The following is an 11,755-nucleotide window of genomic DNA, read 5'->3' as shown; positions in this document are numbered from 1 at the left end:
CTATTAACAAAAGGTACAAATAAAAAAATACTATTATTAGGGCAAGACGGCATAACTATAGGACTTTTCCCATTTATTAAATCCACTAACCCTACATTACATGGTAACATATGATTTCTCAAAACATTAGAACATACAAATTTATATATAATAATCTAGTTGCACAGCTCACGGGCTATTCCCAAGCGAGAGTTGGGCACATCAAACAAGATCCTGAGGTTCTGCTGCTGCAAATTAGCTATGACATTAAGCACCGAGTTCACGTTCTTTGGTGCGGCAGCCATAGCCAAACACGCCAGCGACCCTGCACTGCTGTGTATCAAGCTGTTCTCCACAGGCAAAACCAAGTTCAGGCCTGTGAAATGTAGCGTTATAGCTGGTGCTACCGCTTCATTTGTTGCTGCAAAGCACGTATCAAATGCACCCAGAGATGAAAATGGCCCTTTCACTTGTTTTCTGAACTCATCCCTGATTGATGCGTAAATCGGTTCAACGAATCTGGTTATCACTGTACCTGAGTCAATTATGGTCCCTGCTCCAGTGTTCTGGTCAAAGGTTAGGAGCTCCGGGGAAATTGGTACTCGAACCCGACCTACACTAACTCCGGTGAGGTTCACGTAGTATAGTGATGGCCGGTGTGGATTTCGTAGAAGTGGGGTGGTTCTAATATTCTTGGGTTGACCAGCCGGTCCGAGTTTGAGCGAACCCGAGAAGTAGTAAGATCTGAAACTGGGTAAACAATATGAAAACACACCCGAATAAAGCGAACCAGATTGAGAAAGCAAAGATAAGGGTCCACGACCCAAACCCAACAACCCTTGAGGAGGGATTGAGCCACCAGAGATAGAGTTGATGCATCCAAAAGCAAACTTTGGTATCACATCTTTAGCTAATCTCAAAGAATCTTGCACAAGAGAAGCTGAGAAAGAGGAATCTCCGCCGTAAGTTTGGTTAAAAAGGCAAGAAGCGGTGGCTGCGCAAGAGAATCCACGGGCTTGGGTGCATTGAGCCATGGAGCAATCTAATGAGCCATAAGTGGAAGAAGTATTGGTAATAAAAGTGGAACTTGAGCAACCAGTGCAGCCAGAGCAGGGTACCCAAGCAGCATCATTGCTAGTGTCTAAGACCATAAACATGGGTTGACCCGGAGTGCCCAGCTTGACCCGGACTACGTAGTTGCCGACGTCTAGGACATGCTGTCCTGGAGCAATTGGGACAGCAGTGGTCATTTGGGCCTTCAAGCTCGACAAATACTGGAGCCTTTGTGGGTCTTTGGAGGCCATGTTGATGAGTGTGTTGACCAATGTATCCTGTTTTGGTGGAATGAAAGGTGAACATTTGCTGTAGATGGGAATGATGGAAAGATCCGGGTCGTCCGCTTGAGAAGCACAAGGGTTCACGGCTCTGGTGCTTGAGACTAGAAGAGCAAATAAGATGAAGTTGAAGATAGTGGTGGTGGAGTCCATGGACTGGACTCTTTGAGAAAATTGGGAACAGAAGATGAGGTAAAAAGATAATAGTGTGTGCATGCATGGGAAATCAAGAAACATATATAAGGAGTTGAAGGGTATGAGATTACTGAAATACCCTTATAAATATTAGCATGTACTGATAGGTTATGACAGAGTGGGGCCGGGAGGGATATTTTTTATCACATGATGAGATCTATCATCACACGAGATGAAAATTACCGCTTCGGATCCGAGAAGAAAGAAGATAAATGGGGAGGATAAAATAATAACGAGAAAGAGTTATTATTTAATTTTAAAAAATATATTAAATAATTATGGTGTTTTAAAAAATATATTAATCAGTTTATTTATTAATTTTAGTTATTAAATATTTTACTATTTAATTTTTATATTTTTTTAATTTTATAAAAAATTTAATAATTAATTTATCCATATTAAAAATATTTTAAATTAATTAATAAAATTTTTTAAAATGTTAAAAATATTTTAATGTATTTTTTGAAATTAAAAGATTAATTAATATTTTTTATTATACGTAAATTTTATCTAATAATTAAAAAGAAAAATCCAAGTTGAAAATAAAGTGAAAGCTAAATTAGAAGGAGATTGCTTTTTCTTGGGAACGGAAATGCAAGACAATTAAGTGGGGGAGCAAAAGACAGCGAAGCTACAATGCTCCAAATGATATCCTCATCTAAAGTATCTAGCCTCAGATTTTTTTTTTTTTTCCTTTTTCTTGTTGATTTATCAGAAAAATACAAAGGAAGAAGCTAATTAAAACCATAAAGCAAAAGGGGCAATATACAGCAGCTCGTGAACTGGTCTGATCTTGAAGGAATCCAGAACTTGCTAAAAAGAAAATGAATTAATCCGTACATGGGGAAGTGCACAAGATGCTGTCGTTCACGGGCATATACAGAGACTTTTCTATGACGTATGGGTCCAGACGTCCCCACGCTAACACTATCATCGTCCTATCTCTTTCGCGGACCCAAGCCTGATGATTACAGCCTCCATCTTCACATGCAACAAAATCATTTTAGGAGGAGGATCATAAGCATGGTTAATCAAAATTGCCCTGTATTTTTTAACAGGTAGAGTAGCCAATCTGTGGGTCATCTTTTATCTCGGCCCCCTCCGTTTCAGAAAAGATTGACGAGGACAAAAAGTAGAGAAGTGTGAAACCAAAGCAATCCTAATAAAACAAATTTATGCGAGTCCCCACCAAATTCACGAGAGGCCATGAGATAAGAGCACAAGGGTCTGACAAAAAGAAAAATAAATAAGATCACAAGGTAAATCGTACAATTTTAACAAAGTCAAAGTACATTTACAAAGTAGACATAAACATAGTAAATGATATGGGAATAAAATTCTTTGCATTGAACTTCAGACCTCTTAGTTCTAGGGCCTCGCCTGAATTTAATAAGTTCTAGTCATGACAAACTAAATATAACTTCCTTAAAACAGGTTTTTTTTAGAAAAAACAATTAACATCTATTTTTTAAAGAGTAAATTGAGCCATTTAACTGCAATGCTAAATAGACAATATAGCTTTAAGGCTTCCTTGTTTAAATGGTTTCATTTCTCAAGAAAACTGCCTGCTTTTAGAGAGTAAAAAATAACACGGGATTGAAGTGGAGAATTTCACAAAGGATTTTTTCTTCTTTTTTATTTTCTGTTTCAATTTATTGATGTAAATTATAAAATTATTTCTTAAAAACCAAATTACAGGTAGAAAATATATTTTTAAAATTATTTTTTATACAATTTTAATAACATACATATTTTTTATTAAAAATTATAATATTTATACATTTGAATACATAAAATAAACTAATTTTTTAATATTAAATAATGAAAAAATTACTGTCACCGATTATGAAAATTCATAGCAGAAAAACAGTCTTCCTATTTCCCTCTCCCCCCCGCCCCTCACACAAAATCAAAACGGAAAATAATAATAATAATAATAACCGAATTCAGAGGATATTGCAGAGAAGCAAAATTAATGGGCAGTTGAAACCATGGATTTAAAATTGATGCACTTCTCTGGTATCGCACGATGCAACACCAAAGGTTTCCTTGATGATTCTTGCTTCATATGCCAGAGAAAATATATGCACCTTAAATAGAATGCTATAAATTCAACAAGGAAACTCCATGCGGCAAAACCAGAATATTACACAGGGGAGGATACTCGGTTCAACTTATTCAGTAGGACTGAAAAATTGCAGCAATTTACACACGTCAAATCTGAAGCACCCATAAATTATTGTGAAAAACAATCATTTTCAAAGACAATCTCATACAATAATCCCCCTCAAAGTAAATAAACGAATATAAACAGAAATAAAATTATACAACAACAAATTGATATACATGTATAGGAGCAACAACATATACAAGGTTGATTTTTACAACCTAGTTTTTCCTCTACACACGTGTGCTCGCGCACACACAAACAAAGGAATAAAAAAGGGGATAGCAACACAGAGGTGATGACAAGTTACCCCAAATTGCTTCTGAAATATCTCCATATATAACAAGAGGTCAGCATTTGTCAAGCATCCGCAGAAAGCACCTTAACCACAGCATGATTTTATAAGAATTAGTCAAATGATAAACTTGGGCAAATCTAAGGTTACAGTAAACAAAGATATAAACCATTCATCAAAATCCGTCATTAGAAGTGAACAAATAATGTATTTCCAATGTTCTATGATAAAAAAAAAATACAAAATTTTCATTTTTGACAAACTTTTTAATTTTTGACAATTTTAGCCGGCAAGTAAAAATTGGGGGGAAAGTGTTGCTAATTTGAATAAGAACTAAATAGTTTTTTTTCCCTCCCTCCCTCCCTCCCTCTCTCTTGGAAATAGGTGATTTACATTGGGTTAAGGTGAAAAACACTGTCAGTCTTCAAATAAACCATTTCCAGGTCATTACCGCCAAGCTTTTCCTTGAGGAAAACCACAAGATGCAGCTAGATTGCAAGGTCAAGCGTTTACTTATAGGAGTCCACCTCAGTTGATGGAGATGGATGGAGATGCTTAATCAGAGAACATTCATGACATAGTTAAATCTCAATCATAAAACATAATTTACAATCACATTCTTAGTACTAATGGAGTATTCTTAATCATACCTCTGTAGTAGTTTATGATGAAGCATCCTTGCCCTTGACTATAATGACAGGGCATTCTGCATGGTTGGTGCAATAGTTGCTTACACTTCCCAAGAACATCCTGCAAAAAATGTTAAATTCTTCATAGTCAGCACATATAATGCCAAGCAGTGGTAAATCATCCGTTATGAAATCAAATTCAGGAAATTGAAATTTAGCAAGCCAAAACACAAGTGGGATGTAACACAACATCAAGCGTTTTTAGCAATGATGTTGTTTGGTGTAAAAGGAAATGGATCTTGTTGAAACTATATTGCACTTTCCAGGGGCCCCAAGCATTAACCCTATAACCATTGCAGAAAGCATAACATGGTATCATCTTCTATGAAATCAAATTCGGAAAGTTGACAATTAGCAAGCCAAAAAAAGTGACAAAGCTGACTGGAGAAAAGGGAAATGGTTCTTTGTTGAATCTGTGCAGCACTTCCAGGGTCCCTTGCTATTAATCCTAAAACCAATGCAGAAAGCATGGCAATTTCTTAATACCAACGCAAACAATTCCTATCAACTGACACCAACCATCTAGTTTTTGTGCAAGAACAATTAAGAAAATAACTAAAACGCAGTCGCATACAGTAAAATTACTTGTGCATATGCATCAAGTGCGTACAAGTTTCATGATTTCCTATTAAAAGGAAACTAGTTCAGCTATACCCTCATATTAATTGCTTTTTCAAGCAGGCCATGGCCCTCTTCCAAAATACAGTTTCCAATCGAAGCACATTTGAGAATTTTCGTCCTCAAAGAGACCACACGCTAGACACTTCTGATATTTCCTGTTAATAGGTGTATCGTTGAGACTGCATTTGGAAAGGTGTAAAAACTCTTCATTCATACAACATCAGTGAAATCGAATACTCTGAATCCTAGTACAGAATTGAAGAGACACCCACTGACGTGACTGACCAGAGTTGATAATCCAAATTTTGCAAGGCATCAAGAATCCTTGTCTAACACTATCCTATATATCTTCAGTTTATCACTTGCACAGGCTATTTATGCCTCCTTTTGATCAGCTAAAACTACTAGCTCATTGTTGGAATGAACACTATCACTGTCAATACCATTTAGTTCAACTTAACTGGCAAAACTGTTACGATATCTTCTGAAGCAAGTAAACAAGATAAAATTCTTACCATTACAAAATATAAGGTCCTAATTCCAAATTGTTAGTACTTCTTTTCTCTGTGCCTTGATGCATATATAAGACAGGTAGAAAAACAACTAGCATTCAGGTGGCAATTCAGTGGCCCTATAATCCTTATCCAAACGCAGTGTTACCTTGAGATGCCCCAAACTTATCTGATCTTTTGGAAAGCCATGAATGAACAGACTCGAAATTGGACAGGCAGCATTACAACAATAGCAGTAATGCCCAAATGTCTAAAAATGGGTAAACCTAGAATCCTCGTTCAAGGAGAAAATTGCTACTCGAGTCTTGAAATAACAAAAATGCAGTGTAAACCAAGCTGCAGTACTACCCAATTGTTTGGCTGAAAGGAAGCTATTTCCTCCTTATTGGCTTGCCAAAACAAAATAACTCTGAATCAAATCAATCAATATTGCTAATGCTCTGGAATATTATGATGATGATCTAGAGTACTTCACTTCAACTAATTTCCAATCGAAATGCATAAAAAAAGATCTTAAGATCCAGCTAGGCAAAACTTGTAATTTATGCTGTAATTTAGCTTCCTGTGGAAGTTTCTCAGTCTGTTGGTGCAATCAAAAGAAGGTAGATAATAGCAAATGTTTGCATCTGGAAACACTAAAATCCTTGATCTATGATATGATAGAAATCATGGCACATGCAAAAAAAGGGAAAAGTAACCCATGCTAGGACTGACAAAAGAAAAACCCATGCTAGGATATAAATCACTACTATTTAGGGCAGGAAGAAAAACACACCAGAAATAAAAACTATTAAAACAGGAAATGCTCGTGTTGCAAACTTCATAAGCTATGTGAATAACTCTAAAGCAATCTTTAAAACGCAGAACCACCAAAGCACTTCCTTGTCTTCACTTAAACTTAAATGGAAATCCAGCATAAATAAGTGAAGGTTATTCTACCACCCAAACACTTGGAATAAAAACTGATTCAGTATGCTAGTACTACCTTTTAATAGGGCCAAAAGCACGAGACCCCATCACAAGCAAATCAGCATGCAGATTTTCAACGGCTTCACAAATCTTCTCCTTTGGATCCCCAATAACCACTTGCGTTTTAACATTGGCCTAAGCAAAATTTAATTCCCCATAGATTAGCAAAAACTAATTAATAAAAATGAATGAATATGATACAGACTCTTAACATTGATTAATACAGTTTAACATCAAACAAATCAATTTGTAGAGAAAAAGACAAAGCCCTCACGGTTTTTTGGCGGCAGATCTCCAAAGCATGTTCCAAAATAGCCTCTGTTATCCGCTTCTGATGCGCCTCGATCGCCGCAGTGAAGGCTGGCACCTCTAAGTCGCCTTTAATTTAATAAAAAAAAAAATCTGCGATTAGCTCAGCTCAAAAACCATAAACGGATTCATGATCAAGTGAATTAAGCAGCAGTAGTTGCATTCTTAACTGGGCCCGCCGAAGGGGATAGCTCCTGGATTGAGTCCAGCTGCGATGGACGGCGGAGATTGGACGTGGAGTATGATGAAGGTGCCAGGGGTTTCCGTGGAGTCGGCCGCAGGGGCTCGGAGCTTGAGGTTGTCAAGCGCCCATCTCAAGGCGTTCATGCTCTGCTCGCTGCCGTCAACGGCCACGATCACGCAACGGAGGTTCGCCGTCATGATTGATTGATTGATTGATTGAACTTCAGTCAGCTGATGATGACTTCGGAGCACTCGAGATCAGCATGTTAAGGGCCCGTTGAGTCGGGAAAAATATTCTTTAATTTTCATAATTTTTAATAATTTTATGGCTCTTTAATAAAAATTTTAATTTAATTTTTAGGATTAATTTATTTATAAAAAATAATTTATATTATAAATATTTTTTATAAAAAATATTTTTTAATCAAATAATTTATTTTTATTAAATTTTAATTTAAAAATAAAATTTATTAATAAAACAATAAATTCTATAGTACCAACAAATATTTTTTAAATGATTTATTATAAAAAATATTTTTTATTAATTGAATTTTTTAAATTACGTAAAAAATATTTTCTTTTCATGCAATAAATGAAATTTAAATCATTATATTTTTTTTGTTATAATTTCATAATATATAAAACTATAGCTTATAAAATTTTTATTTTTCACTCTCTAAATTTATAAATTGAGCTGTTGTATATTATCTTCAAGATTTTTTTAAAATATTTTATTCACTCACTGCTATATTTTTATTTTGTTTTTTGTACTTTACATTATATTATATCAAAAGTAATTATTGGGAAAAAAAAAAGTACTGTAGTTCAGAGATGGCAAACAAAGTGGGAAGGCATTATACGGTACCGTACTGAGAAAATAAATTTGAAACAAGAACATAAGACGGCCCTTCTAGAGCGCCAATGGTCGCGTCGCGGTGGTGGAGCTGGAGGTTTACGCAATCGGGGTTTGGTGCTCAAAATTCAACGGCCCAAATAACCCCAAATTGTACTGAATTAACCGTGAATATTCCCTTCCAAAAATTTGATATTTCAGTTAATTAATATTTTCTAATTGTAAAATTCTTACACCTAATTTAGCTAATAAGTAAATAAATAATATTATAGTACCTCTCACAGTTAATTATATCTTATCAAGTAAATGTATATATATTAAATAAATGTAATAAATCTTTAATATCTATTTTTTAATGATGATTAAAAATTAATAATTAAAAATTGAAAGAGTAAAATATAAAATTTTTTTAATTTCTTCGGATGCATTTAAATATGTGAGTGTATTCTTAATATCTGTGTTTAATAAAAAATTTTTAAATTACTTAATGAACGGTTACAAAAGGGATTAATGAATTTCATACTGATCCGTAAAGGAATAAATTTCTTTTTATTTTCTGCATTGAGCTTTGAGGACTTCCAAGTCCACTGCCTGTGATTATGAAATGACAAAGAAGTAGACTACGTTGCTTGTTTAACTTTGAATTAGCAAGGAAAGGAAACTAACACTACCGAGTAAGTCATCTGTCAACAGATACCTTGTCATTCAAATTTTTTACTATTTTTATCCCATCACAAAATTTTACTTTTAATAATTATTTCATGTTATGCAATTTCACTGTAGAGCAATCTTGAATTTGAAATTTAAAATTATATATGAATTTTTCTCTCCAACTTTTCAGTGAGAAAAAATCTTTATCCCTAAATTCAATATTATTTTAGGAAATTCCTATAGGATCATCTGTAATGGCTAACCTAGGTCTCATTTGCAATTTCTTAATTTCAGAGTTAAATTGAGAGGCCAAGAAATTCAACTAAAAAAATATGAAAGTTGATTTTCATAAAAACATGAAAGTTGATTTAACTTAAGTGTTGATATAAATTCTACAAATTAATGAGTTTAGCTCAAATTTCATATATTTGGAATATAATTTTAAATTATGGTCCATTTGCGGTCGCGAATATCAAAAAAAATAAATAACAGTCGTAATATAATAGTAATAATAAAATTTTATAAAATTCATAAATAAAATGATATTAATTATATTTAATTTATAATAATATATACAAAATACATAATAAAAATAAATATATAAAATATAGATTATTTTATTTAAATTAAATATTATATAATTTAAAATAAAAAAAATCAATATAATCTTTATAGATCGAATAAATTAATATCTCAAAATATAATTTTAATTCAAAACTAATATTTTAATTCATAAAAATTTAAAAAATAAATAATTAAAAATTAAAATAGACAAAATTTAACTAATTTTTTAAAATAAATAAATTTAAAAATAAAGTAGTTTATAATGAATCTAAGTTTATACGAGAAATATGTTAAAATAATTAAAATTTGAAAAGAAAAAAGTGAAGAAAACTTAAAAATATATTTTTTAAAACCGTCGAAAAATATAAAAATTAATGAAAATGAAAAAAAAAATGATATAAAAAATTTATATGACGGTGGATAACGGCTATTACATCATAATAGCCGTTAGATTATATAATTGTTGTTATTTAAAATTATAATTTGAATTAAATTAAATTTTTACTATTAATTTATTAAAAAATTAATGCATTGATATTTAAATATCGTTAAATTCATATAACGTTTTTTAATAAATTTAACATTTATTAATTAATTATTTATAATAAATTTATTATACACACCGAATATGCCATACGATAAAAGATAATATAGTTACATTCTACTATCCTACTACTTGTGGGATAATTTTGTAAAAAATAATTAAAAAAAAAAAGTATGAAGTGAGCATTCACTATATAATTCTCTCATTCATGATTCTCCTGTATTCTCCAAAATTTCTTTTAGAAATGATATGAGGCCAGCATTCATTATATTATTATCTCTTTTACTCTTTGAAATTCCATTACGAAATGATAGGGAAAGTTTATTATATATGAAAGGAGTTTCAGTGGATACCTAACCAAAAAAATAAAAAAGGAGTTTCAATGGGACTTTTTTGTTTTACATTATATATGAAAGGAGGAAGTCAAGGAGGTAAGCCCAGTTAAAAAAAAAAAAAGAAAATTGTCATATAATATGATAAATAAGATGAAATAAAAGATAAGGTACAATTTTCTCGAAAAAGGTATAATATTTCATTTATATATTCATAAGGGATATATTTCAGTATTTTAAATAAAAAGTATGAAAATTTTAATTTATTGACAATAGTATGAATAATAAAGAATTTTTAAAATTTACCCATTTAAAATGTTAAAAGAACGAGCTTTTTGAGATTTGAAAACATAATAATAAAATTATAAACTTTTTATAAACGACTTATATACACTTATTTAAAAAAATTATATTACATAATCTCTAAAAAATTATTGTCAGATAAAGAGTTAGAATTAATATTAAAATAATTAAATTAAAATTTAGTATAGATCTAGAATTAAAGAGCATTGATTTCTGTATTAAAATGAATTAAAATTAAAAGACAAAAAATAATAATGAAAATTAAATTAAATAGAAAACAAAATCAATCCAATAGATTTTAAACATAATCTCTCAAATATAAAAAAAATATAAAATATATCCTAATAACATTCACTGTGATACGTTGATTTGAATAAATATAAAAAATTTTAAAATTTATTTTTTAATTTTATTTTCATTTAAAAAAAATTATTCATCTCAATTTAAAAGAAAATATCGTGTAATTTCTTAATAATTTTAATTAAAATAATCAGAATTATATATAAAAACAAACGACAGAAGTAAATTGAATTAATTAAATTCTGACTTTTTCTATTTAAAGGGAAAATTGCAATCCCGCGTGTAGCTAGCTACGTACGAATGCAGACCTAAAACAGGATATGAAGTCATTGTTTTAGAAAATTATGTTCAATTTTGACCCTTTGATTCTTCAACCGTCCATGCAAATTTTTAATTGGTTAATTATTATTTTTTTGAATCAATTAATTGGTTAATTCTTAGCCTGCTGAGTTTTTAATTACCGACAAAAACAACATTGATCTTTATAATTAGAAATGAATTACCGACAAAAACAATATAACTCACTATAATTAGAAAAATAATTATGACAATGAAAGCATTCATCCTTTTAAATATGACGTCACCAAAACCACCTTGCTCGTGAAGGGGAAAATAAGATTCTATCAGGTGGAGCCCATGCGAACTGTAATGGCGAGTGTCCATCATCATCATCATCAAAACTAGTAAATCTACCCAAACAAGTACCAATCATGCAATATCAACCGTCCGATCTCACATCCAGCCAAAACTTCGCTCTCCTCCCAAAGCATCCCGCCATCATCACATGCGTCCACAGGCAACCCGCCAACTCGGTGTCTTTCATAGAAACAACTTGTAAGATTAGAATAAAAATGGATCTGGACCGCCCGGTTGGACCGGGGAGAAACGAGAGTGGGGACAGCGGTCCGAATATTTGATGACTGATGAGCAAAGAATTCACGCTTCTCGATGCCTG

The 11,755-nt window shown here is 31.9% G+C and overlaps 2 protein-coding genes across 5 annotated transcripts; both read right to left on the bottom strand.

Moving 5' to 3' along the window:
- Window positions 1–52: 52 nt before the first annotated feature.
- LOC110607123 (aspartyl protease AED3) lies at window positions 53–1,517 on the bottom strand. The gene has a single exon (XM_021746193.2). It carries the CDS (start codon window positions 1,464–1,466, stop codon window positions 156–158), a length of 1,311 nt encoding a protein of 436 aa, XP_021601885.2. The 5' UTR covers window positions 1,467–1,517; the 3' UTR covers window positions 53–155.
- Window positions 1,518–2,237: 720 nt separating this feature from the next.
- On the bottom strand, window positions 2,238–7,558 carry LOC110605840 (universal stress protein PHOS34). Of its 4 annotated transcripts, none has more exons than XM_021744501.2 (5): window positions 7,241–7,558; window positions 7,036–7,139; window positions 6,778–6,896; window positions 4,621–4,720; window positions 2,238–2,735 (listed from the first exon to the last, which is right to left on the bottom strand). In XM_021744501.2, the coding sequence occupies exons 1-4, from the start codon at window positions 7,449–7,451 to the stop codon at window positions 4,633–4,635; spliced, it is 522 nt and encodes a 173-aa protein (XP_021600193.1). In that variant the 5' UTR covers window positions 7,452–7,558; the 3' UTR covers window positions 2,238–2,735; window positions 4,621–4,632. The 4 variants fall into 4 exon arrangements, with proteins under 4 accessions (XP_021600193.1, XP_021600192.1, XP_021600191.1 ...); XM_021744500.2 differs by lacking the exon at window positions 2,238–2,735 and adding an exon at window positions 3,726–3,997; XM_021744499.2 differs by lacking the exon at window positions 2,238–2,735 and adding an exon at window positions 3,726–4,056 and having other exon boundaries at window positions 7,241–7,557.
- Window positions 7,559–11,755: the final 4,197 nt, after the last annotated feature.

This window comes from Manihot esculenta, chromosome 18, assembly GCF_001659605.2.
Source record: "Manihot esculenta cultivar AM560-2 chromosome 18, M.esculenta_v8, whole genome shotgun sequence".
NCBI lineage: Eukaryota > Viridiplantae > Streptophyta > Magnoliopsida > Malpighiales > Euphorbiaceae > Manihot > Manihot esculenta.
Note: the sequence above shows the minus strand (reverse complement) of the source record. Positions and strands in the feature narration are given on the sequence as shown.

Coding starts and splice junctions, on each gene's coding strand:
- LOC110607123 (XM_021746193.2), bottom strand. CDS start 1,466: ATGGACTCCACCACCACTATCTTCAACTTCATCTTATTTGCTCTTCTA.
- LOC110605840 (XM_021744501.2), bottom strand. CDS start 7,451: ATGACGGCGAACCTCCGTTGCGTGATCGTGGCCGTTGACGGCAGCGAG. Junction 7,140..7,240: donor TATCCCCTTCGGCGGGCCCA/GTTAAGAATGCA, acceptor ATTAAATTAAAG/GCGACTTAGAGGTGCCAGCC. Junction 6,897..7,035: donor AGATCTGCCGCCAAAAAACC/GTGAGGGCTTTG, acceptor AATTTTGCTTAG/GCCAATGTTAAAACGCAAGT.